Consider the following 27,983-nt stretch of genomic DNA (forward strand, 5'->3'; position numbering starts at 1 on the left):
CAACTCAATCATTTAGTATACTGGTCATTTTTAAAAAGATACAAGTGTTAATCATTGCCATTGATAAGTGTTGCAGAGTATTTACAGCCTTCTTTGCTAATGCCATATATTTTAATCACTATCTTGTCATACAAACATTTGGATTTCAAAAACACCTGCTTCTAAAAGGACTTAAAATCAGTAGAATGTTTGGATTACCAAGAAACCTTTCCCCAAATATCAATGGCACCTCAAAATAATAGTCTCAATAGTGAATGGAAGATGAAATGGGAATGGAGTCAGTCAAAACTGAGATTTTTTTGTTAAACTAGAAAAAATGTGAATGTTGTTGAAACTGGATATAAATTTTTGTTGACTATAATGTCAAATCTCTCCTGAATTATGACAAGTTATACATTTAAAGCCAGTCACTCTGAAGTTCACATTTCTTTTAGCTACTCTTTTAAGCAGTGGCAAACTATTCAAACTGTTAAAGGAAAAACGTTTTTTAATGCAATGAAATAGTCAGTTTCATCTGAAGTTACACATTTTCATTACAATAAATATAAATCATAAATATATATCCTATAAATCCAACCCAAACCTGTCATAAAGCTTTTGGAATCAGTGGTAAAGTTAAAATATTGAATATGATCCATAAATAATGCAGTTCTTGGTTATGTTGCACTCAAAATAGAGCTGGTAACACATCCTGGCTATCCAAAAGAACACAGTTTTTCTGGGTTTTTTAAAAAATTAATATTTAGAGAAGACCCAAAGGATGATACAAAGTGGAATAATGTATTAAGTTATTAGGGTCAGTGAAGGCAATAAGGTAAAAAAAAAACTGAAGTAAAGCTCTCTAGTGAGCATCCCATGGCATCATTTCTTATTGGACACCAACATTTTTTTCCTGGGCTAGCCTCTCAGAGCATTTGTTAAAGAAGACATGGGACCAGAAAATTGACAGATTTTCTTACTGCACCTAACCAGGATTAACTGGATGAGGGAAGAGGGAAGAAAGATTTTCAAACAGGTTGGGTCAAACCATATTTCATGATCCTTATTGGCTGGAATAAATGACTGTTTAAATTAGTCAGGCTCTCTCATCCTCAGCTGAGAGGTAATTCTAAAGGGCAAATTTCCAATCTTCAGAGTCACACCAGAAGAAGAGGTGAAATGGAAGAGTGCACAGCTTGGAGGCTGCTAAAATGTATGAGGCATGGGTATTGTCCTTGTCCTGACAATGCTCTTCTCTGCCTGGATTATCAGTTGTGACTGATACGTAGGTAGTGAAACATGTATTCAGCAAACAGCTGCTACCAATCATAATAATGTGATACTTTTAAAAATGCACATTTTGATGCACAGACTTTTATAAACATGAATGGGAAACAGATAGCTATTAGTAGATGAGTCCTACTGGATCCTTTACAGAATTCAGGGTTAGACTTGTCCTTGGATTATTTGACCATGCATAGGGTGTTAGGTTGACATACCTGACCAAAGAGCATACAATTCCATGAGCCACGTCTGACTTTTGTTCTTAATAGCATTATGTTTGGACCTACTTCAAATCTCTGGGATCCCCCCCTCCCCCCTTTTTTTCCAGTTCCACTCATCATAATACCTTTTCTTGTTCTTTTGAAATGTACTCTAATATTTTTTAAAAAACATTTAAAGTATTTTAAACACCTTCCAACAGCAGTTTTAAATGTACTTTCCAAATTGACAAAAATTCAACCAACCTGAAGAACATCTCCAAGGTCAGCAGTGCTAATATCTGGATCTTCAGTGGTGTTAAAAGGAACTGGTGTGATTCTTACAAGGGTGAGCACTCTGGGTTCTGGGTATCTCCACAGCATCATTCCTGGATTATCCTCTGTTTCATTGTAAAACACAACTTCATAGGCACTCGGGAGTTTTTGTGCTTCTATCAAATTAGGAGAGGAAGCCATAATTGGTTATATAATTTCTAAAAAGGGAGCCTGCTGTTTTATGAGACCACAGTAGTTAAAAACAAATCCCTTTGGCTCAAAAGGAGGGGGGAGCAATCTACCTAAGTTTTAAAGAGTCATAGTAAAAATGGAGAAAATGACAAAATGTATTCTAACAGATAATATTGGTTCAAAATATCTGTTGCAGGAAAGCAATATGTAATGGGCTACTGCTGAAATTATTTTAAAATTGGAATGTATTTTTAAAAATACTTGTACCTGTGTCTTGTATATATTGAAACAGGCCTGTACGTAGATCATCTGACGTATGCTCTGTTTTAGAGCCCTGGTTCCTTTCTGCAGGAATCTGTGCAGGATATATTTGAGTGGTACCCTGTCTGTTTTCCTTGCCTTCTTGTAGAAGGTAACTCTGCAAACGCTCATGCAGAAGAACTAAGCAATTTAAATGTTCTTGTCCCCAAAAAACCTTAAAGAGAAGACAAAAGTAGATTCAAAAACATTTAAACACTTTGGTTTGACAATCACAGAGCCAGCATAAGTGTGAGTAAGTTTATTCTAGAAATTCTCCAGACTTAACAGAGAAATAAGCTTGTACATTTTGAAGAGTTTGGAAGACCAGTTATTTTGGCCACATAATACTTGAAAAAGCAGATGTATTTATAGTGGTGAACACAGTGCAGAACAGTTTCTTACAACAACTCACAGCGAAGTTCCTTAAATCAAGAAAAAAATTATACCTCAATAGAAGAAAATAGAACAGACAAAGATTCCTGGTTTTTCCTCCCTCTCCTCACAAGCCAAGTGATAATTACTGGAGAAACTGTATATGAGTATGTAGTATCCTTTAAAGCCAAACCATTGTATTAAGAGAAATAAAGTGATCATATCAAAATAAGTAATTGTAGTATTCCATTCTGCTTTGGTCAGACATCAACATTGTGTCTGCTTCTGGGCACTGTAGTTTAAAAAGTGTATCGACAGCTTGGAATGTGTCCAGAGAGAAGTAACAAATATGGTAAACTGCTTGGAAACTCAAAGAAATTTTTGAGTGAGTTGGGTATCTTTAGATTTCAGAATGTTGAAAAGGACTGCCAAATGGAAGAATGGAGCAAGAGGAGGAACTGAAATTAAGAGGGTGCAAATTAAGAGGGAAAAAGAGCCATCTGATCTGCCTTGGAAGTAGCCCAAGAAAGAAGGAAAGCAAAAGGAAACAGTGATAGGAGGAGATATGCCCAATTAAATGCACAATTCCAGAGGTTAGCCAGAAGAGATAAGGAACTATTTTAAAACAAGCAATGCATGGAAGTGGAAGAAGGCAATAGAATAGGAAGGACAAGAGATCTCTTTAAGAAAATTAGAAATATGGGAGAAAATTTCAGGCAAAAATGGGCATGATCAAAAACAAAGATGTAAAGGACCAAACAGAAGCTGAAGATGTGTTGTCAAAGGCTTTCATGGTCTAGATCACAGGGTTGTTGTGTGTTTTCTGGGCTGTATGGCCATGTTCCAGAAGTATTCTCTCCTGACTTTTCACCCACATCTATGGCAGGCATCCTCAGAGGTTGTGAAGTATGGAGAAACTAAGCAAGGAAGGTTTATATATCTGTGGAAGTTCCTGGGTGGGGGGAAGAACTCTTGTCTGTTGGAGGCCAGTGTGAATGCTGAAGAGATCAATAGAAGGTGGCGAGACTATACAGAAGATCTGTATAGGAAAGATAGTAATATTGAGGATAGCTTTGATGGTGTGGTGAGTGAATTAGAAGCAGACATCCGGAGGAGTGAGGTTGAATGGGCCTTAAGAAGCATTGCTAATAACAAGACAACAGGAAATGACGGGATCCCAGCTGAACTGTTAAAAACCTTGGAAGATGATGCTGTCAAGGTGATGTATGCCATATGCCAGCAAATATGGAAAACACAAGAATGGCCATCAGATTGGAAAAAATCAATTTATATCCCCATATCAAAAAAAAGGGAAATGCTAAAGAATGTTCAAACCTTCATATAGTGGCACTTATTTCACATGCCAGTAAGGTAATGCTCAAGATCCTGCGAGGTAGACTCCAGCAATACATGGAGCGAGAGATGCCAGATATACCAGCTGGGTTTAGAAAAGACAGAGGAACAAGAGATCAAATTGCCAATATCCGCTGGATACTGCAGAAGGTAGGGAGTTTCAGAAAAAAATCTATTACTGTTTTGTTGATTATTCTAAAGCCTTTGACTGTGTGAATCATAATAAATTGTGGCAAGTTCTTGGTGGTATGGGAATAACAAGTCACCCCGTCTGTCTCCTGAGAAATCTGTATAACAACCAAGTAGCAACAGAAAAACAGACTATGGAACAATAGACTGGTCCAAGATTGGGAAAGGAGTACAACAGGTCTGTATACTTTCACCCTACCTATTCAACTTGTATGCAGAACACATCATGAAATGTGCGGGCCTTGATGAATCCAAGGCTGGAGTTAAAATTGCTGGAAGAAACTTTAGATAAGCCAATGATACCACATTGATGGCTGAAAGCGAGGAGGAGCTGAGGAGCCTTATAATCAAAGTGAAAGAAGAAAGAGCAAAAGCTGGGTTGCAGTTAAACATCAAGAAAGGACAGGTTGCTTACCTGTAACCGTGTTTCTTCGAGTGTACTCTGTGAATTCACACTAATGGAGAACGCTGCGCCTGCGCAGGCTCCAACGGATACTCTTCCAAGCTAAAGTTTGAAATTTGGCGGTAACCCCGCCCCTCTTCCCGGAGGGTATAAAGGGCGCCCTCCGCGCCCGCTCTCCAGTTCCTACGCCGCAAAGGCAGCGAGAAAGGGAGAGGTTTGCCTGTGGGGAAGGAAGGGCGGGATTGTGTGAATTCACAGAGTACACTCGAAGAAACACGGTTACAGGTAAGCAACCTGTCCTTTTTCTTCGTGTACTCTGTGAATGCACACTAATGGAGACTAGCAAGCTAAGGTGTAGGTAGGTGGGATAGCAAACCCGATAACCAGTCTAGTGTCCAAACACATTTATTGAGCACAAGGTGCAAAAAAAAAAACAGGCAAATGCAATGGTCAAGTAAGCGATGCAATAGCATATAGTGCAATAAAACCGATCCTTGTGTTAGGATCCAGAACACAATCATAACATAGTAAGTGGGCAATAGTCTGTAAGAAAATACAGAGGTAGGCATAAACTCATTCTCTGAAAACAGAGGGAGAAGCATTCAAAAAAATACATTTCAGTGCAGTGGGTAAGTATAGTACACAAGCACTATGTTAAAGAAACCCTGAGCACATTGATTACAAACGAGGTGGATGACAACGGTCAGCCTGTAAGAAGGATAAACCCGAAAAATGGGTTTGAGTAAGGCAACAACATTAGGTAAGGCAGGAGGAGAGGACGGACCTGGCAAAAGCCGAGTCCTTGAGGTTCTTTGAGTCCATCCTGTAGTGTGAAACAAAGGTGGATGGAGTGGACCAGATAGCCGCTCAACAGATGGAGTCGAGAGGGACGCCCCTCAGGAAGGCCGTAGAGGTGGAAAGGCCCCTTGTAGATCTAGGGCGGATCAAAGAGGGGGGCTGGCGTTTGGCCAGCTGATAAGCGAGCTCAATGGTCTGAGCAATCCAGTGTGAGAGTCTTTGGGAAGAAAGAGGTTCGCCCAGTTTGTGGGTAGCGTAAGCCACAAAAAGTCTAGGTGACTTACGTATGTCCTTATTCCTGTCCTTGTAGAAAAGGAGGGCTCTCCTGACATCGAGGAGATGGAGTTTCCGTTCTAGAGAAGAAGAAGGATTGGGGAAGAAAGCAGGAAGTATTATGTCCTGGTTCAGGTGAAAAGCAGAGACCACCTTAGGTAGGAAGGTGATGTCCGGGCGAAGGACAGCCCTGTCGTGGTGGAAACGGAGGTAGGGTTCGTCCACCCGGAGAGCAGCCAGTTCCGAAGGCCTGCGGGCAGAGGTGATAGCGATGAGGAAGGCAGTCTTCCAAGAGAGAAGGTGAAGGTCTGCAGAGGCCATAGGTTCGAAGGGAGCTGAAGCTAGTTGAGAAAGGACGAGTTCGAGGCTCCATCCGGGAGTCGGAGGTTGGACTGGAGGATGCAAGTTGTTGTAACCTCGAAGGAAGGTCTTAATGAGGTTGTTAGAAAAGAGAGAGGGTTGTCCCTGACGTTGGAAATGCCAGGAGAGAGCAGCGAGATAGGATTTTATCGAGGCCAGAGAAAGTTGACGATCCGCAAGGGAAAGTAGAAAGTCCATGACCAGCGGGATCGAAGTAGAGGCGGGATCGACGCGTCGGTCCCGAAGGAAAGTTTGGAATTTCGCCAGCTTGTAAGCATAGGCTTTCGATGTGGCCGGTTTGTGAGCAGCGCGCAGGATCGCCTGCAGGTCTGGGTGGAGAGAGTTTAAGGAAGTATCCTCCAGGCAGTCAGGTGCAGGGACGGGACGTCGGGGTGGAGAACCTGTCCCTTCTGTGAAGATAGTAGATGAGGGAGAATTGGGAGGGTGCGGGGGGGATCCGCACACATCCGGAGCAGCGTGGGATACCACGGCTGGCGTGGCCATGCAGGGGCGATCAGGATGGCCGATGTCGGTGTTAGATAGAGTCTCTCTATCACTCTCGAGATGAGAGGGAAGGGAGGAAATAGATAGACGGGTTCGAGAGTCCAGTCAAGGAGAAACGCGTCTCCGAGACAGCCCGGAGTCGAGTATGGAGGTAGTCTCGCTCCGAATCGAGGAAGTTGAGCGTTCGAGGGGGAGGCAAAAAGGTCCAGAGCTGGCCAGGCCCAATCGTCGAAGACGGATTTCAGGATCTCGGGATCGAGACGCCACTCGTGGGGGGAGGTCGTTATTCTGCTTAGAGAGTCTGCTAAAGTATTTTGAGCCCCCGGAAGGTGAACTGCCGACAGAGTTATGTGTCTCGCTATGCACCATAGCCAAATGTCCATCGAAAGAGCCATGAGTTTTCTCGAGCCCGTACCCCCTTGTTTGTTGATGTAGTACATGGCTACTACGTTGTCCGTTTGGATCAGAACGGTCTTGTGGGGAAGAAAGCGAGCAAACGCCCGGAGGGCTTTGAAGATTGATAACAGTTCTAGAAAGTTTATGTGGTGAGACCTTTCTTGGGTGGACCACAGGTCCCTGACGGTGAGGTTCGACATGTGGGCTCCCCACGCAAAATTGGAGGCGTCGGTCGTGATGGTGACTGACGGAAGGGAGGGATGGAAGGGAAGTCCCACACAAACATTCGCTGGGTCCTGCCACCAGCGAAGGGAGAGGCGAACCTGGTTCGGTACCGTGAGAAACATTGAGCTCGGGTGCCGATGGGGTTTGAAAGAGTCTATGAACCATCTTTGGAGAGGTCTGAGACGTAGTCTGGCAAAAGGAGTAACCATGACCGTGGAGGCCATGTGACCCAGGAGAACTTGGACCGCGTGGGCTCGGATCCTGCGGTTGCGGAGGAGGAGGGAAAGGTGCTGTTGAAGGGCTAGGAACCTGTCCTTCGGTAGGGAGGCGGTTTCCGTGATGGAGTTGAAGAGAGCTTCGATGAAACGGATTTCTGTGGTTGGGAGGAGTTGAGACTTCGAGACATTCAACTGAAGGCCCAGCCGTTGCAGGAGAGAAAGAGTCTGTGAGACATGGTTTTGAAGGGATGAGGGATCGGACGCGACAATCATCCAATCGTCCAGATAAGGAAAGACCATAATGCCCTGTTTCCTGAGGTGCGCTGCCACCACGGCGACCACCTTTGTAAAGACCCTTGGGGCCGTGACGAGGCCGAAAGGGAGAACTGTGAACTGGTAAGATTGTCCCAGGAGCTTGAAGGAAAGGAAGCGTCTGTGGGATCGACGCACCGAGACGTGGAAATACGCGTCGCGTAAGTCTATAGAGGCGAAGTAGTCTCCGTGTCGGAGCATCGGGAGGATGGAGGCCACTGAAACCATTCGAAATTTTGAAGGCAGAATGAAGAGGTTTAGAGCCCGTAGATCGAGGATAGGCCGAAGGCCTCCGCCCTGCTTGGGAACCGTAAAGTATCTCGAGAAGAAACCTCGAGTGTCCTGCTCGGAAGGAGAAGGCTGGATTGCGCCCTTCGCCAGAAGGGAGTCGACCTCGGCGCATATTTCCGGTGAAGGGTCGGTGTGGAGGATGTGACCCGTGGGTGGCAAAGTTTCGAATTCCAAGGCATAGCCGTCTCTGACAATGCGAAGAACCCAGGCATCTGAGGTGATAGACTCCCATTCGCGGTAGAAAGGAGCTAGGCGGTCGAGAAAAGAACAGAGAGGAAGGATCTGGTCGGGGCCTAGGAACGGCATGGTAGTGGCAGTAGTAGTGGAGATAGAAAGATCCCCGAGAGAGTGGGCGTCAGGCCCGACGTTGGGGTTGTGGCATAGCTGCAGGACCTTTGCCCCGACCTTTCGGGACCTGGTGCTGGCGGCGAGGTTGTTGCTGATGACTGTGGTGACTCGAGCTCGACGAGCGTCGAAACGGCTGGTGACGAAAAGGCTGAGGGTAGCGACGGTACCGTTGCGGGAACCATCGGGTCCGCTGAGCCTGAGGTTGATCGGTCCCGCACTTTGTTGCGAGAATCTTGAAGTCGTGATTGGACTTAAGTTTGTCATCAGTGCCAGAATTGAAAAGGCCCTGGGTGTCGAAAGGAAGGTCTTCGATCACTTGTCGAGAGGAAGAAGAGAGTCCTGAGGACCGAAGCCATGCATGCCGTCTGATCGCGACCGCGTGGGCAATCATTTTTCCGGCGGTATCACCGGTATGCTTAGCCATTTGAATTTGGTGGTGTGCGAGAGAGTCCGCCTCCTGTTGGAGGGTCGAAAGGACTGACCGGTCTTCGTCAGAAAGTTTGGCGAAGAAAGGTTGGGCTTTCTCCCAGAGGATCTGTTGATAAGCGCCCATGCAGGCCCCGTAGTTTGCCATGCGGCAAAGGAGGAGAGCACCGGAGTACAGCTTGCGGCCTACCGCATCGAAGCGTTTGCCCTCTCTGTCGGCCGGGGAGTTGGATTGTCGACCCGACGATTGGGAGGCCTTTACCACCATGGAGTTTGGGTCAGGGTGATGCTTGAGCCATTCCAAGGCTTCGTCATCGGTTCGGTACCAGGCCTCTATTTTCTTAGAGGTTGGAGGTATCGAAGATGGAGTCTTCCAAGATGCCTGGATGACGTCCAGGAGGTATGGAAGAAAAGGCAGCAAGGTGGCCGGCGGGGCTTGGGCTTGAACCCTCTTGAAAACGGGGTCGGTAACAGCCTTTGAAGTTTGTTTAATTTCCATCCCCAGAGCGTCTGCCATTCTGACCATCTGGTCGGAGAAAGCCCGGATATTATCCGTCGGGGAAGGTGGGTCGACCTCGTAGGCGTCATGAGGCGGGGAGAGGTCGAGACCGAGAGAAACCACAGAGGCGGAGAGTATCGACTCGGGGCGTTCGATATCGGGGTCATCCTCCTCGGGCCCTTGAGGGGACCGGGGAGGAGAAACAAGCACAGAGTCCTGATGAGGCATAACCTCAGGAGCAGGGAGAGCCGGCTGTGGAGGAACGCCCTTGGACGCGGAGGCCTGGGCGGCGCGGGCTAAGCGCGTCATCTGTCTACCCCTCTCAGGTGTTTGAGCAGGGGGAAAGAGTTCTTGTCGAGCCGGAAGACGAGATGGTGCCGGCTGGGGAGCCTTAATAACCGTCCTGACCGACCGGTCGGGGGAGGCTTGAGCGTCCACATCCGAGGACTGACCATGAGGAGAGGAAGAGGAGCGGAGGCGTTGTGCCGGTTGGATAGGAGAGGATCTCCTAGAGGAAGGCCCAGAGGAGGGGACGTCCTTCTTCGAAGACGCTGAGGAGGACGACCTCTGGATCATTCTTTTCTTTGCTGGGGGTTGTTTCGACGCGACCCTCAGCGATTTTCCCGGCGTCGGGGGAATCGGGCACACAGCTGCCGAGTCAGATTGAGCCCATCTGGATTCCTCCTGAGCCCTCTTGAAGGCAATCTTCATGGCGGAAGAAGATGGCGGCGCAGCCAGGCGGGATCGAGTGGAAATGGCCGAAGCCACCGAACTCGAAGTTGATGAAGGGCCCATCTTGCCCGATCGGGTGGATACCGTAGCGGTGGTCACCGTGCAGGGCGGTTTGGTCGGTCGCGGTCTCGAGGTTTTCGAGGTTTTAGATGACACCGACGGGGCAGGCCTGGACGCCATCGAGGCTGAGGTGGAAGTGGAAGCCTCAGGAGCAAGAGTTTTTTCGTAAAGAGCTGCGCGGAGTCTCGCAGCTCTATTTCTTCTGGCTTGAGCTGTAAAGGCCAGGCAAAAACGGCAGGTACCGACGACGTGGCTTTCGCCAAGGCAGAAAAGGCACTTAGCGTGGCCGTCGGAATCTGGAATCTTAGCGGCACACTGAGTGCACCGTTTAAAACGCGTGGTTGACATAAGAACGAAGAGTCCGAAGTGAGCTTTGCGGCGGAAAAAAAGGAACTGGAGAGCGGGCGCGGAGGGCGCCCTTTATACCCTCCGGGAAGAGGGGCGGGGTTACCGCCAAATTTCAAACTTTAGCTTGGAAGAGTATCCGTTGGAGCCTGCGCAGGCGCAGCGTTCTCCATTAGTGTGCATTCACAGAGTACACGAGAAAAAACCAAGATTATGGCAACCAGACTGATTGATAACTGGCAAATAGAGGGAGAAAACATGGAGCAGTGACAGACATTGTCTTTCTAGGCAGAAAGAATACTGCAGATGCAGACTGCAGCTAGGAAATCAGAAGACGTTTACTTCTTGGAAGGAGAGCAATGACCAACCTTGATAAAATAGTAAAGAGTAGAGACAGCACACTGGCAATGAAGATCCGCATAGTTAAAGCAATGATATTCCCCACAGTAACCTATGGATGTGAGAGCTGGACCATAAGGAAGGCAGAGCGAAGGAAGATAGATGCTTTTGAACTGCGGTGTTGGAGGAAAATTCTGAGAGCCTAGAGCCTCTTGGATGGAGGGCGATTAATAAGTAATTAAATGATGATGATGATGATGATGATAATATTATAGGTAAAGATGAAGTACTTTGATCACATAATGAGAAGACAGAAAAGCTTGGAGAAGATAATGATGCAGAGGAAAATGGAAGGAAAAAAGAAGAGGGGCTGACCAAGGGCAAGATAGATGGATGGTATCCTTGAAATGACTGGCTTGACCTTCAAGGAACTGGGGGCGGTGATGGCAGACACGGAGTTCTGGTGTGAGCTGGTCCATGAGGTCACAAAGAGTCCAAAGTGACTGAATGAATAAACAACAGTTCCCAAGTTATGAACAAGATATATTCAAATTCAACTTAAGAACAAACCTACAGAACCTAAGTCGGAACAGGGACATTTTTAAAGTGCAACTCCAGCCATATATAGATATATAGCTTTGGATTGCAAAGGAAAGGATTAACACTCCTGTGTGTTTGTTTTGCTGTCTGTGCCCCTCTTCAGAAGCTTTCACCTCACTTTCTGCTCTGTGATCATTGGATTTTGAAAAAAAATGGCTTGTTGTGGAAACAAGGATTGGTTTCAGTGGAGACGCCTTTTCCCCACAATAACTCTTCCAAGAGTGGATTTCAGTTCTGAGGGATAGATTTCTCTCACTTCCTGTTGTCTCACCTTCATTCTTAACTATGAGTCATTTGTAAATCGGATGTTTGTAACTCGAGTACTGCCCATATTACAGAGAAAAACATGCATAAGGAAGAGAATAAAGAACAAGGTCTAGTTAATAGTCATTTCCATGTATGAAAACGAATATACACATTCTCAAATTTCCTCAGACTTAGGACATTTTCTCATGCTACTGACAACTTCATATTGCCCCCAAACTCAGGAATTACTCATACAGACCTGCATCAGTCCACCTCTCACATCAATGTATACTTTTGGAATTGACAGCTCTGGACCAGGATTGCCACTGTGTTTACACCATTTGGCTTCTACAGTGACAGAACAACAAACAGGTCCAAGTAGTGTTCTGCTTTTTTCCTGGAGACTTGTCTTAATAAGGAAATCATTGATGTCAAGCATTATTGTTGATCCATTAATTCTACCTAATATATAAACAAAAACATTAAAGTTAGATATCATTAAATTTACTGTAGTATTTTTATTTCAAATACAGAAAGAATTGAAGCCAGTGCTGCTGAAAAGGCACTTACATCTTATATGACCAGTTAATGACTTATCAACCAGTTGACAGATAGTAAACTATCAACTCTCATATGAACATTTTCAAAACTGATTCTAAACAAAAATGATCCTTCCCATTACAATAAGTCTACTAGTATGTTATCACACAAACCAGAGGTAATATGCTATTGTCTAGATCAGTGGTTCTCATCCTGTGGGTCCCCAGGTGTTTTGGCCTACAACTCCCAGAAATCCCAGCTGGTTTACCAGGTGTTAGGATTTCTGGGAGTTGAAGGCCAAAACATCCGGGGACCTACAGGTTGAGGACCATTGGTCTAGATCAAAACATAAACGTTTCCACTCACGAGGTCTTTTGGCCTGAGAAATCTTTATGTCACCACAGGTATGTAGGCATTATAAAATAGGTACAACAAATCAGCATTTGCAAGGCTTGCTAATCAGGTTGTTGTTGTTGTTTTTTTTTTTAAGTACAGCTGTAGCATCTTCTGTAGAGTCCACTGTAAATACAGCATAACAGATTCATGTAAATGTCTACAGTCACTGTTTCCACATTTTTCAAGACTCCAATACAGAGCTAAGGAGACGCATTTGGGGTTGGGAGCTTAAGAATAACTGGCCTAGATAATGCTGCAATAGATTTATAATGCTGGAATAGATTTATAAGGCGAAGCAGATAAAACTCAGTTCTAACTACACCTGATATGGAAGTACATTTTCTAGAAAAATGTTGAAAACTCAGCTAGACAACCCAGTTAAACTAATTCTATAATATATCCAGTTGCAGTTTATGTTTGCTGTTTATTCTGAACACACATATATCTTTTAAGAAATAAATGCCTCCCTAAAAATCTATACTTCTACTGCAGTTTAAAGTCCTTGAAAATCCTTAGGACAACAAATACAAAGTAATGGATTTGAAAGTTGAGGGCTCCACTATAAACTATGTTATTCATATTTGGAATTGTCATTGTGAATATTGAATTTCAACATACTTAATCTGCAATGCCTATAGCTTATTTTCCTAATGTAATTTAATAGTTATAAAAGATGAAAGATTAAAAAACACCTAGGTTCTACACCAGGCAGCTGTTTCATCAAGCAGAGTTTTCAAACTTCTGCCAAAAAAAAGAAAAGAAAAGAAAAGAAAAGAAAAGAAAAAAGAAAAAAAGAATGACTTCAGTAAGTCAGAACTCTATCCATAGAGACACCTGTGGCAAATGAGGTGGGGTGGGTAGGGTGAAACAGAGAGATTTCCTTATTTAATCTCTTTTAGAAATGAGGAAAATTGGTCAGTTTCCTTAATGTAAAATTTCCAAATATATATATCATGCCAAGAATAATTTCATAATGTATTGAGTTATTACTCTGTAATAATAAGGTTTATGTTACAAAACAATAATGTTTCATTGACCTTTTTTGCTGCAAATACATGCTCAATACTTTAACTTAATATGAAAACTGTAGAAAAGACTGAGGCCATAATGCAAGAATTATCCAGGTGGCCAAAGCTGGAAAACAAGCTATATGCCAAAATGAATAGTCACATATACATCAGTTTTACAATTGTGATACAGAATCGACAAGAGAGACTTAATATACAACTTTTCTTAACTATGGCCACAGGATAAACTGATTATGAACAACAATTGTAAATTTTTATTCCTCTGTTCTTATGGATATTAGCTCACCACAATGTTTCAGGCACAATACTAATATTTGTCCATTTTTATATAGAGGTTTTTCAAAAACAAGTTTGAGGTAAGGGTCACTGACAATAATGAAGACATTTCTGTCAAAACAGCATAACAAAGACAAGCATAGTAAATTCATGAAGAGCATACTGCCAATTCAGATAATATATAACATTTCAGTGACACAATCAACAATGGCAATCTACCAATATGTCAATTAGTACAGTCTTATCTAAGAAATTGTATTTTCCAGTTTCTCAAGAGTGGCACAAACCAACCTAAGAGCAGAAAACATAATTCCACAGCAAAGAAAATAAAAGTATTCCTTCTATTAAAAACAATGAATGCGAATGACATCAAACTACGTACCACTATCCTGATTCAATTGGATCCTTCCAAAGCATAACAGAAAGATATAAATACAGTATTTACACCCTTCACCTAATAAAGTTTATCCCTTCATAAGACGCCTTTCCCTCTTCAAATATTTACCCAGATTTTCATTTGGTTCTAGATTCACTTCTAAAAGTTGTGACTCTGAGAATCTTGGAAATGTTCCCATAAAGAAACAATTTTATGCTTCCACCAGGCATGTGCCTTCCTTCTCCAAAGTTCATTTCCATGCTTGCTTTAAGTACAATAAAGACATTGGGTAATAAAGGAAATATCATAATCATCCAGGAGTTTTCCTTATGTTGGAATTGACATCCATTCTTATTCAAGAAATTATGAATGGGGCTGGGAGATAAGGTTAAGGATTTGACTAGGTTTCTACCATTTGTATTAACTTATTACTGGTGAGCCAAGGATCATCTCAAATTATTCATGTTGCCACAAGTATCAATACTGTATGACTTGATACATATGTTCCATGGAGCATTTCAACATCGGTGTTAATACTAATATTGCAAGGAATCCTACTACCATGTTTTAGTCATGAATGCAGCTAAAAAGTATGGCTTGCTAGGTCAGCAAAAGCTTTATAATGCAACCATTTGTCCAAGAGTATCCATTCGTGCATCAAACATTTAAAATCATGTTTCAAAACCTATCACTACATCAATGCTGCAAAATATTCTTGCTTTGAAATCTGTAGGGTACTGATAGAGATAGAATATTCTTTTCTAGTTGACACCAATTTAATTTAAACCAATGATCCATTATAAAAAGGAAAAAAAACCCTCAAAACCCAGAATTTTTTTTTACTTATACTGTGAAGAATAATTGTACTGGGACTGAAGACAATTTTGAAACATTCTTTATTCTAATTTTTATTAAGAGCCATTTTTTTCCTACAGGACATTATACTTTTGTTTTTCAGCTGTTCTGTTCCCTCTTTGGGGTGAAATAAATCTAGCTGTATAAATCATAATACACTTAATGAAGAGGGAGGGGTGGATCCTAAAGAGAAATGTTGTCAGTACAATCACAAGAGGGTTAAAAAACAAGTACTTAAGAACAGCTGAGGACAGATGGTTACAGATGTACTGTAAGAGTAATGGTGAGTGAAATAAGGCATGGGATTCAGTAAACTTCTTTCACTGGAGCATCAAATATAGAGGAATCCCAACAGGTTAACATGTGTGGACAAAAGGAATTTGCATGCCAAAGGATAGGAGTGCTGAAAAATTGATCGTACATATCAGCATGCCCCAGAGTCCTATTTTTGGATTTCTAAGCACCTGATTGAATTACAAACTATGAGCTGAACTTACAAGGTTACTTTCCTAAAACATGATGGTTCAGTCTGAGAAAATGAAATATCCCCTTTTCCTTCCCTGCCTGCCCCACATCATTTCACTAAGTACTCTAAGGCTTCTCTAAAAATCTACTGAAGGATTCATTCTCCTCTTTAAAATTTAAACAGATTATACCATGGCAACTGTTTCCATTCAAGCTGATATGGCAGCTTGCAAAAGAACCATATTTATCTCCCTAAATAACTATTGGGATATCCAGAAGTTAGCACACCGTACTTGAATGGCTGCTTCCTGAACTCTGACATATTTCTTGGTCAGTGCAATACTTTGGCTCAAGGAGCAAAATGTTTCATGACTTTTAAAAATAACCATTCAGGACTCTAATAAAAGTGGTTGGATAATATTTACAGAATATTCCAGTCTTACATTACCAGGCTGCACTTTGATCTGTAATAGCACTTGGATGTATCACTGTGCTAATGGCGCAAAGGACAATCAACCTTCTTTATAATGAAGTTTCTGTATGTCATTATGAAGAACAGACGGAGATGACACATGTTAGCAAGGAATATCCAGGTACTCTTTGTGCAGCTGGAAATGGTTTAGATTAGAAAAACTTGAGGAATCTGCAGGAACATGGTAGATAGTGTCCAAAAAAGTAAACTGGCATAACAATTGCAAAAAACTCCAAACTATTAAACTTAATGCAATGACTAAATAACTTTTTGTAAAGGGGAGATATTAAAATAAATGTAAGCGAAGTCCCAATAAGTGAAAGCAGCTATAACAGAACAGCAAAACTGAATAACAAAATTCTCATGATCCACGTATCTGTGTTTTCCCCAATGAAATGCAGGAAGAAATTCCACAGAATAGAGAAACTCTAATTGTTTAGTTGCATTACCTCTCTCGCATAAAGTTTTTAATGCCACATTCTGTTTTGTTCTAACTCCAATTGTTTATTCTCTGGGCTATAATCCAATACAGTACACCACAGCAAAGGATACAAGCAGATCCAAAAAGATATGTTTGCTTCTACAATGCATAGTAGCTATCTTGGAACTCTTCTTTACATTCTTTGATACAATTCCCAATCAAACTGATACTTTGTGTGTTGTGTAACCATTAGTGAGCACATGTTCTTGCATTGCCTCTGCACACAAATTAATCCTGGGTTCTTCTGGCTCAGTACTGTTTTCTCTGATTCTCCAGGGTCTCATAGAAAGTTATTTCAAATCACCTGCTACCTGAGCCTTTTAAAATTGCATGTGTGAGGAATTGAATGTAAGAACCTTTTGTATGCAACATATATGCTCTACAACTGAGCTATACATCAGATATATTTCAAGCTCATACATACTACCTATGGTGCTATTCCAGGTGAATACAATGTGTCTCAATGATAAAACCAAGGAAGTGGGATTAATTGCAACACCGAAGTAAGGCCAAGAATAAAGATCAAGAAAACATCTTCTTGCAACCAATATCCCAGGTACAACTGATAGTAATAAAAGCTTAAAAACATGGGATACAAATATTATCCAAATAACTCAGCTGTTTCAAGTCTACATGTTTTAACAGTTGTGTTTGTATACTTAAAATCCAGTCCAATTCTAATTTAATTTTTATGGTACATTTAGTTTGTATCAAGAATATTTTTGTAGAAAAAGGTCAACATGATGAGCATCCTCCTGCCTGTTCTACTGTATTTCACTCTTTTGTGCTGCTATCAACCACTTTTCCTTACTGTTTCTAAAGGAGTGATGGGTTTCATAAAACTCTCCAAACATTGTTGGACAATGAACAGCACTTCCTTGCATTCCGTTGGCCATTGCTTATGGCTCCTGGGACTTTTTGGGGGGGGGGGGTGTATATGATTTCCACCCGTACTTTAAAGCCTGCACTTGGATATTTTTCAGATTTTATAAAAATGATAGGAGAATCACTGTCAAAATGGTCAGACTAACAAGAGGAGGACCCTGTTACGGTTTGCCCTTTGAAGGCCCATGGTCAATTTCCAGATGAAGCACATGTGTGTTCCTTTTTGGACACTCTCGCTACCTAATTAGAAATTGCCAGTGTGGTCTCAGAACAATACAAAGACCAACACACCTGAACATTAAAAGATGAAAGAACAGACCTCTCGAATAGGTACTCCATTTAACCGAAATGCTGTGCTAGGTCAAGTACACATCAGCAGGTTAAGACATCAGGCTAAGTGAAAATGCCAGCAATGATCCAGTACAATAAATTAGACTACTGGATTTCTCATTAGTGTAAAACAGAGTCTTGCAATGGTTCACTCTCCCCAGGAGTGCTATATTTCTACATTACCAATTAACCATTCATCACTGAAGGAGTTTTCCAGCATTGTATATGACCACATGTGGGCTCTGTAAAAACGCAAGATGTGCTACCAATGGTAAATAGAAATTAATGATGCTGAACAGACCAATCTTGAATTCATTATGAATATATGTCTCTCCAGCATTACAGAAGCCCTGGCAGCATGGGTGTGTATTTTGTTTAAGTACTTCAAACATTAACTATCATAGACATCTATTATTTTAATCCATTGCAGGCAGTGCTTGATTTAACTTTATTGGCTGTACTGGTGGTAGTGGATATATATTGAGGGCAGCAGCGGGGAGCAATGCTCTCTTACACATCTTTTGAAAAGGGCTTAATTATATTTTATAGCTTGGGCCAGACGTCCTGCTTGTTTTGTGTCTAACAAGGTTCAAATGAAGTTCAGGCCAGTGATGAATCAGCAGCAAAGTCAAAGATGGTTATCTTTACAAAATGAGCTCATCTCCATTTAAGAAAAGCTTAGCAGGTACTCCATGTTCAATACTGAATGTTCAATAGTCTGGAAATCACAAGATGACCAATGGTATCTGATGTATCTATTGTTTTAGTTTATTGTTCTAGTAAATATATAATTTTGCAATTTTGGTTGACTACAATTTATAATTTGCTACATGAAATTATAAGAATGCTAGTTCAGAGGTCTGAAGTTTATATTTAAAAATATAACAAATTGTCCATAGAACAATAAAAACACTAAAACACAGACATGACTATTAGACGAATGCATGGACTTAATGTTTTGAATGTTGGAATGGTCATTTCAAAATGATCAACAAGCACTTTCCAATTTTAATGGCACAAAACCAAGTACTGTATGTCTTGTGCAAAAGACATTTCAAGAAGACCGTGTCCCTAGTTTTGAGATTCACTGTGACATCTTCCATTTATTAGAGTGCAGCAGTTCCAACAAAGTCTAACTTTACAGTTAACAACATTTTGATAGTAGTTTTACAATAGTAAAATATAAAGTGTTGGACCCACGACTTCAGTGTACAGCTATCCTGCACAGCACATATATCAATTTAATAAACAAAATGTTCCTTTCTCAGAGGATATGCTATTACATCCATTATGAATGTAACAGTAGGGGGAAAAGGTTTTGAAAAAAAACCCAAATAGTTTGAGGCTGTTCCATCTGAATGTCATCCCTGCTTTGCACTTTCATAAGTGAACTGGCAGGTGGAACAGCATTTTTAATGGACCTTTATACATCCAGCATTTTCTTTCTCCAAATCAGCAAACTTCAGTTAATTTTTCCCCCTGAAAAAAATAGGACATGCCAGTTCATCAGTAGCAACTCTGAACTCTTTTATAAAGTAACAGTAGGGAACCTGACCAGGATTAATAGTGGTACTCAGTCCTGGGATTAGGTGGCGTCTTATTTCATGGATTTTCGGCCATCTGTTCTTCCCTCCTACATTTACTTCTGCAGACCTATAAACGCACCTCTACCTCTGGGACTATAGAAAGGAATTAGAATTGTTCTGCTTTTCATTATCACAAGATTCAGTAACTCATTTCATTGTCAAGATAATCCCCTTTTACTCTTTCTTTTGCGCTTGTAGGGTATGCCAAAATGACAAATAAAATCCCAGATGTTAGAGACCTGATGAGGTCTCCACCTTTCCTTGAGTGTTGTGTTTAAGCTACTTGGGACACGGTGTCAAAACTGACAGGACCCTGATGCCCACACCCAATATTCATTACGCTTCGTTAGTGATTTGTATAGCTGTCTACAGGCTGAACTTCCACTTCAATCCTCAGTGGCCATTAAAATGTTTAGTTTGTCCTCTGGCTTTTACTGACAAAGAATTCATTTCCTATTGTTCAAGTGCTGGAAAGAGTTTATGCTTCTTTCTTCTGGGTGCAATAAAAGGATTGTTACTCTAGCAAATTATTTTAGGTAGTCAAAATTAATTTAATGTTTTATTTTTCCTTCGGCTAACTTCAAAATCTTAAAGATCGAAGGTCTACAGTAACATCTTAGAAAAGTTTTCTATTGGGAGCCTGAAAAATCTCAGTTGAGAAAACACACACACACACGGCAGTATTTTCTGCTTGTATTATCATTGACTGCACTGTTGTCTACCTAGCAGAGGTTTTCAGTATTTCACCTTTCAAATGTTGAAGGTTTAGAACTTTTGGCAATTGCAAATCATTTCTTTTTTTTCTTGCAAAAGTGGAAACAATCATATTTATATATAAAAATGAGAACAATGAAAGTTATTCTGAACTGTAGCTCCATTTCTTTCTGTGGCCCAAGGCACTTTTTCTTGACCAAATAAGGGGTTTTTAAAAAACTGATTTCCTCCTTTTGTTTTGGAGACTGCATTTATTTTTTCTGAATCTGTTTTAGGTATGCAGCAGTGTTGCACCCATTCCAAAAATAAGGTACAGTTCAATTAATTAAACTATTTATACACATTATATTATACAACTATAATAAGAAAATATGTATCAGAACTTGCCATGGAAAAACAGTGGAAACTCAGCAAAATGTGTTTCATAGATGTGCTTGTATTATGACGAAAATAAAGACTGTTTGAACAATGTTGCAACTTTCTTTTCTTCAAGATTGCAATTATAGTGCTAGTTTATTTTAGGAAGTTACAGATTTTATATTCAGTAAAACAAGAACACAAGCCTATGAGCTGTTAAGCTAGACAATAAGCATTTTCAGCAGCAGGCAAAGTGCAGTCCTGGAGCTACATGTGGTCCAAAGATTGTTTGAAAGGCCCTGACTCTCATCAGACTGCCTGGGTTTTGGCAAAAAGCTTTTCTTCATTTTTTAAAAATGGGTTGCAACAACTTCATTCTGTTGAACTTTTTTTTTTAAAGAAAGAGGTGGACTTTTGGCTATTTCCATTTTTATATAGGAAAGTGCTTTAGGAGTCGATGTACTGCCCACAAAGTCCCAGAACTGAAAATTGGCTCCTGTATGATAGAAGGTGTTAACTCCAGATATACCAATTATTAAGCTGCACTGACTGTTGTGTTTGTGTGATTTCATTGTCTATAGTCTGACACTATCAGAAGCAGATTCTGTTTGAAGTATGAGTGCACCACTTCATATGGCATGTTCGTGCAAATCACTGTTATGAATATTATCGCTGAATAATATTACCAAATGGCAGAAAACTATATGAAGAAGACATGTATTATGTTCTGAGTGGTGGAAATTCACTAAGGAGTAGCTGTGAGGATGAAGAACTCCTTTGGACATCATTGTGATTAGTAAAATCTAATCACAAAAAATCACTAGCACTTACTGAAAAGAAAATCACTAGCACTTACAAAAGTTTCAACTTTTTGACTAGGATACAAAAATATGTATTCCCCAATTTTCAACCACATTCATTTAATGATTCTGGATATTCAAGTGTGACTACAGGGAGTTAGTGTAGCTTGAGCATCCCTTCTGTGAAAATCCAAAACTCTCCAAAATTTGAAATTGATCATATGAGTGGCTGGGATAGTGACATCTTTGCTTTCTAATGGTTCATTTCTGCAATCACTATAATTGTAATAGCAAACATATTCTATTTTGATTCTAAGAAGATTCTACCATGAGCACATATGACAATATTATTATTTCAGTGGCAATCTTAGCAAATAACTATTAGAAATATAATAAGTGAGCTGTCCAAGATGGAAACCAAAAGCTAAAGGCCTCCAACTACTCTAGCTGTGCTGCATTGTAACTTCAATAATGGAGTTGATTTTGTTTTCATTAAAATCAAAACTCATATTTCAATAGACTGGAAGATGTAATTGAACAGCTCCTGCACCATAAATACTCTAAGCACAATATAACAATTTCATTTAGCACAAGTGCTTCTTTGAATTAATAAATTCAAGTAAAAAGGGAAATTTTTGGGCAGAATAGATATTTAAAAATGGGTATAGATTCCATACTACAGAACATGGAGACACAACTTATGGCAATCCAGACTGCAGCTTTCTTCAGACCTAGTGAGGATGGGAACGGCAGGGCAACATCTGGACTACCATCAGTGAGCAACACCTGCCACTAAAAGTTTAAAATCTTCATTTGAACAAGTGGTACCAATTCAAGCCAACATGTGCAAAAAAAAACCCCACAGTGTGGATATATATTCACTCCCGAATTAAGATACAGACATGCCCATATGAAAGGCTAGCCAGACTACATCATAGCTCTGCCTGGGAATGGATCAATTAATTAAGTGTTCCAATCCAGATGGGATTTTTTTTGCATAAATTTCTTTCTATACCTAGAGAATACCAGCAGTGTCATTCAAAATAATTAATAACCAATCCTCATGTCCGTGGCTTCCCTCTAACTCTCTGCCCTCCTGATCAGCTCTGCTCTCTTCCACCTACTTCACTTCACTTGTTCCCCTTTTAACCTTCCCAGTCTCTGTTTTTTTTTTTAAAAAAGCTGTCCTAATAAACTAGCTGAATTACACCATCACATAAAGCGAAGTAGTAAGGATGAAACAATATGTCCCATGCATTTCATTTCCCTATCATACTTGAAAAAAGATTAGTTTAATAAAATAAAATCTTAATTTCCTTCTCATAAAAACAACCACGTTTCCAAAGTCTCTAAAGTAGAAAGTAGAAGGGGGGTGGTTGACTATTAAAATTCTTGATTAAAGGATCCTAATTAATAATTTTGAAATAAAACATTTTAATGCAGAGTTGTCAGTTAATTAAAACTCCTTTAAAGTCATTAGGAGAGGTCGTAAGTGCTTGTTTTGCCGTATGAGGGAAGAAACATGTGTACAACACATTCCCAAGTCAGGTTTTAAAGAATGCTTCTCAGCACATAAGATTCCTCTTACATTACAAACCAACTTCCATCACTTACACAAAGATTCATCTGGAAAAGAGGCCGTTTACACTGTTTATAAAATACTGTCACATAAAATTTGTAAAAAAAACATATTTCACTAAAAATAGCTTGCGTAAGTAAAGGATTAGAGTAGTTTCTGCTGCTATAATTGTTCCTTTGTAGTTTTTTTCCATGATGTTTTCTGAATAGCGCCTTTTGACTATGTTTATTAAAGCTGCACATCAAAAAGGATCAAAGCCACTGCTAGTGAGAACTAAAAAATACCCCAGTGTGTTGTGTTGTCTCATGGGAGAATTATGTAGATTCAAGTAAACAAGTGCAAATTGTTGAGGTTTTAATGAAAAATTTGTACAATTATTGAATGTGAAGTCATTGGTTATTATAACATCTGTACAGCAGATGGCCATTCTATATAAAAGGCAAGCAATGCTATTTTGTCTTTTTTAACAGTACATCTGAGATGACTACTTTTTGTCATTGTATGCCGTCTGCTTCAGCAAATAATTCGTAAAATGCAGCTGCTACAGATGGTCACCATAGTTATGTGATTGTAAAAACCCGAAACACAGTGAAGTATTTGTGTATTAGTTTCATATGCCAACATCAGCTCTATTTGGCTCAAAAGGTATATCCATAAAACTCTGAAAATAAAAAGGGGGCTATTCTTGCTATATTTGAGATGCAGCTACTGCTGTTTGAATGTTGAAACAAGCTACATCTTTGCAAAGTCACACCAAATCTGTTTTAAACTTATTAAAAATTTCAAAAATATAAATAAAATGTAATATACAATGTATTTCAAAAGTAATACTTCACTAAAAATATGTTCTATTACAGTAGGAGAAATATTAAACCACTTTGTCTCTTCTGGTTTACAACCTGATTAAGGAAGTTCTACTTACATCAGCAACTTTCATTTTAATTAAGCAATGCATTGTTATTACTTTATTAGACATGTCTGATATTAGAAAAGTATGGAAATGTCTTTGCTGTCCTTGTCCAGACAGTAATTTATTTACGACATGACCTAAAACCTGTACTTTTCAGATACAAATAGTTGTCTTTAGCTCTTATGCAATTTATACTAATTCCTTAAAATCTAATTAATATCCAGAAAGAGAAAAATGTATTCATAAATATATTTTAACAATAGCATTCCTAGTTCAGCATTAAAAACAACAAATCTCACTGCAAATACATGAAATGGAATGGAGGTCCAGCCATAAGTCATATTTTTTTTCAGTTTATCTTTGCAACTACTTACGTTTTTTAATTATTAAAAAGGAAACGAAGCTAGGTTTTAGTTTCTCTTTATATGTTTTCAAAACAAATATTTAGTGGAAAAATGTGGTACTTTTGGTCTTAATTTCAGAACAAAAGTCTTCCAACTCTATAAATGAACAATCTATAGATTTCATTTATTAAAACTCCAAGATGTATTAATATATACAAGTAAGTTGTGATTTACATCACTGCACCATTTAAATTTACAACAGTTGCCAAAATGAGATAGATAAAAGTGGAAGCATAAGGGAAATGAGGAGGAAAGAGAAAGGCAGGACCATGGGTAAGGAAGGAGAAGGAGGACATGGTAATGGAAGAAGGGGAAGAGACGGAGGTGTAAGGAGGTTATCAGAAGGGCAGTACAGAAGGGAATGAAAATGGGGGTTTAATGACAAGTGGATCGGAAAGGCACAGATTGAGACAGGAGTAAGAGAAAAGGAAGAGAAGAACAGAGCAATGGCAAGAAATGAAAAGAGGGAAACTGGGGAGAGGAAGATAGGAGATGGCAGGGACAGACAGAAGACAATGTTGAGTGGGAAGAGTGCTAGAGATTCTACAATGTAAAGAAGATAGTTGTGGGAGAAGGCTGAAGACACCAGGAGACTTAGGTGGAAAAGGAGAAGACTGAGGCACACAGTGAGGGCAAACTTTAAGAAGGAGGTGCCTATAATGGTTGGGAAGTGAAGATATGGCAAGCTTCAAAGATGGGCCATGTGGTCCGAGGCAGACAGACATGAGCAGTTGAAAGAACAGAGAGAAAAAGGTTGAGAGAGAGGAATATAATCTGTAGGGCATTATGTGCAAGGGAAATGTTTTTGCTTGTTTGTTATATATATTTTAGTGCAGATGATTACTGTAAAGGAGATTTACAATAATTCCATCTTTCTCGGATGCCCAGAATGTTTTTCTAGAGCATGCAAAAGCACAGGTTCCACACTCTTCCCCAGAAACACAACAGTCCTGGTAATACCTATGAGAGAAGTTTCCCAGGGAAACTTGGCCGGGAATGCTTTTAGGTCCATAGGCAGATCAGAGTGAAGACTTCTGCAGTGAAAAGGCTAAGAGGTGGATCTTCCTTGGCAAACTCAAGTGACCTCTTTATTGCTGTCTACTTTAAAAGCATTCCCTACCTCAGTCATCATTGGCACTTCCCAGCCTGGCTTTGGACATTATGGATTTTGTGTTTCCTCAGCAGTTGAAATGAATCTTGTTCTATTCCCTCAGCTGTGTTATTCTAATTTTCCCTGACACACCTTTGGAAAGTGGTTTTGTCTCTTAGATGGATTCCTTGGTGGTGGTGGTGGTGGTGGTTGTGGGACTGTGTGCCTGTTTCTCAACCTTGGGGATTCCTTTAAAGGATTTTGGGAATGAAATCAGTCAAGGGCAAGCCAATCTCAAAAGCTCTAGGATGTGCTTCACTCCCACACAGCAGCAGGAAATTAAAAGTAATAAATACCCTTGTGGGGACCTCATGGCTGTCCCAGCAGACAGGGATTTTGTAGTGAGGGACTTCATTGAATGGCAAGTGAATGGAGCTGTGCCCTATGCTAACCCAAAAGCCTAATTGCTGACATAAATAAAGGTTCAGTCATCCCACCCCACAACAGAATATATATACATATATGTGCACATGTCCTCACACTTATTTCTCTCTTGATCCCTCTTTAATTCGAGGTTTACAAGAATACCCCAGCAAAGATAGGCAGACTCAGTTCTGTAGTGAGGAAAGCTTAAGAGATAAACTTCTTCATAGAAGTTTATAGGGGCCGGGTTGTGGCGCGGGCTGCTGAGCAGCCTGCTGCAATAAATCACTCTGACCATAAGGTAATGAGTTCAAGGCTGGCCTGTGGCAGGGTGAGCACCCGTCAATTAAAAAATAAAAAAATAGCCCCTACTCGTTGCTGACCTAGCAACCCGAAAGATAGTTGCATCTATCAAGTAGGAAATAAGGTAACACTTATAAAGTGGGGAGGTAAATTTAACTAATTTACAACGTTGGAATGAGGAAGTGCCATCACAGTGGATGATGAAGCAGCTGCTCCCCCCTGTGGCCAGAATCGAACATCCCCTCAGGAGAAGGTTAAATTGCCTCTGCGTCTGTCTCTGTCTTGGTTCTATGTGTATATGGGCATTGAATGTTTGCCCTACATGTATATAATGTGATCCACCCTGAGTCCCCTTCGGGGTGAGAAGGGCAGAATATAAATACTGTAAATAAAATAAATAAAAATAAATAGAGGAAGACCTCTGGCAAGCAATTTTCCTGAACACACATGATAGGTAAGTCAAACCTCAGGGTGAACAATGCTACCTGAGGCCAAAGGGCAAGCAGAGACCATCTCAAGTGGCTCGCTTAAAATGACAAGAGGCAACATCCAATGCAGCACTCGAGAGATTCATTCTTTCCAAAGCAACTGCACTAAGGTATATCTATCTTGGACATTATGCTTTATTACCTGTGACCCATTACAGTAAGAAATCTACACGTTGTTAGCATGTTTAGTTTTGAATACGCTTCTGACTACTAGCACTACAAGAGAATGGAGCTGTTAAGGGTTCAACCAAATGACAGTATCTTTTGGACTAACTTCACCTGAAACTGAAATTAAGCTCTGCTATGTAATAGATGGTGCTTTCATTCAGCTAATGATAAGTGGCCCTGGACAATGTGAATGTATTCCAGATAATGTACAGTAATATGATTAACATGATCCTAAACCACACTAAGATTGGGATTAAATCTTCAGAATGAAAAGTAAAGCTCATCACCTTCTAGGTCTACTAGAAACCTTGTGCCAAACTATGGTTTATCACAACTCATTGCCATTACAGTAAAAATGTAACAATACTAATAATTCATCTCCTTATATATTGAGGCAGGGAATAAAAGATAAATAGAAATGTAACACTATTAAAAAAGAAACACCAATTAAAATACATGATTCATTAAAATATATCATCAGTTTAAAAGCGTACATATTAAAAATAAATTCATAACAAAATATGGAATGCTTAACAAATTTATAAACAAATAGATTAAAATTCTTACCTTTAATCTTAGAATTAGCTTTAACATGTAAATTTCCCCTGAGGCTTGATAAAGATGCTAGCAGGCAGGGTTTACTGGAATCTGGGAAAGTCTCAATTGAAATCACCATCTGAGTAGTATGAATAGAAATCTTTTGACAACAGGAAATGCTTGTCCACAGATTTTTCTGGCTGGAAAACTTTTGCCCTCCATCACTGTGATCTTCCGAATCAGGAATCCTGCTTTTGTAACACTGAGATGTTAATGTGCCATCTTTCTTTGAAAGGCTATCAGCTGTTGAAACATTTTCCTCCTGGGTCTCATAATCACTTTTGCTTCTGATTTTTTTCAGAAATTGCTTTATTTGGTCTAGCTTGACAAAGCTGATATTAGCCTTCAGAGGCTTTGCTATATCAACATTTACCTCAGCTGTGTGGAAAACAAAATGAAACAGAACATAAAGGGGGGGGGGAGAGAGAGAAAGAGAAAGGGATAGTCCTCTTAGTTTTTTAAATAAAATAAAAATAATGTACCCTGAAACAATTATTGATATTAAGCTAGCATCAAAGTTAAATTCATTTCCAAGTACCGTAGTAAGAACCTGGGTTTCCACTTGTGGCATAAAGTTCCAGATTGTCACATTTAAAATTGAATGTGCTCTCTATACCAATTAATTCACTTCATTCAAACATGACATTCCTACTTCCCTAGCCAGGCTATTTGGAAATACCCTAATCTAGCTCCTCATATAAAATTTCTCCCTGCTTTGAGTGTTTACTCATGTCACATTATGTTCAAATAAATATTATGCTTTGTAGGTTTTACACACATACTAATATTACTCCATGATGATCAATTGCAATTTGCTAATTACAGTTTTGAAGTTTTCCAACATCTAGTAAAGAATAAAAAAGAAGTAGTCCAAAATTATGTGCTCCATCCATAATACTTAACAACAAGTGAAAAGCTATGAATTTATATTTCTGTATCAATA

General features: G+C 40.2%; 1 protein-coding gene across 3 annotated transcripts in view; it reads right to left on the reverse strand.

Annotated features, from left to right (window-relative positions):
• vps13b (vacuolar protein sorting 13 homolog B) overlaps nucleotides 1–27,983 on the reverse strand; it is a 389,126-nt gene that overhangs the window by 80,131 nt on the left and 281,012 nt on the right. For all 3 annotated transcript variants that reach the window (XM_003226609.4, XM_008119485.3, XM_062980141.1), the window contains exons 36-39: nucleotides 27,011–27,418; nucleotides 11,777–11,979; nucleotides 2,196–2,403; nucleotides 1,728–1,912 (exon numbers count right to left, since the gene is read on the reverse strand). In XM_003226609.4, coding sequence (XP_003226657.2) covers nucleotides 1,728–1,912; nucleotides 2,196–2,403; nucleotides 11,777–11,979; nucleotides 27,011–27,418 — 1,004 coding nt within the window. The remainder of the gene's footprint in view (nucleotides 1–1,727; nucleotides 1,913–2,195; nucleotides 2,404–11,776; nucleotides 11,980–27,010; nucleotides 27,419–27,983) is intronic.

This window comes from Anolis carolinensis, chromosome 4, assembly GCF_035594765.1.
Source record: "Anolis carolinensis isolate JA03-04 chromosome 4, rAnoCar3.1.pri, whole genome shotgun sequence".
In the NCBI taxonomy this organism is placed as follows: domain Eukaryota; kingdom Metazoa; phylum Chordata; class Lepidosauria; order Squamata; family Dactyloidae; genus Anolis; species Anolis carolinensis.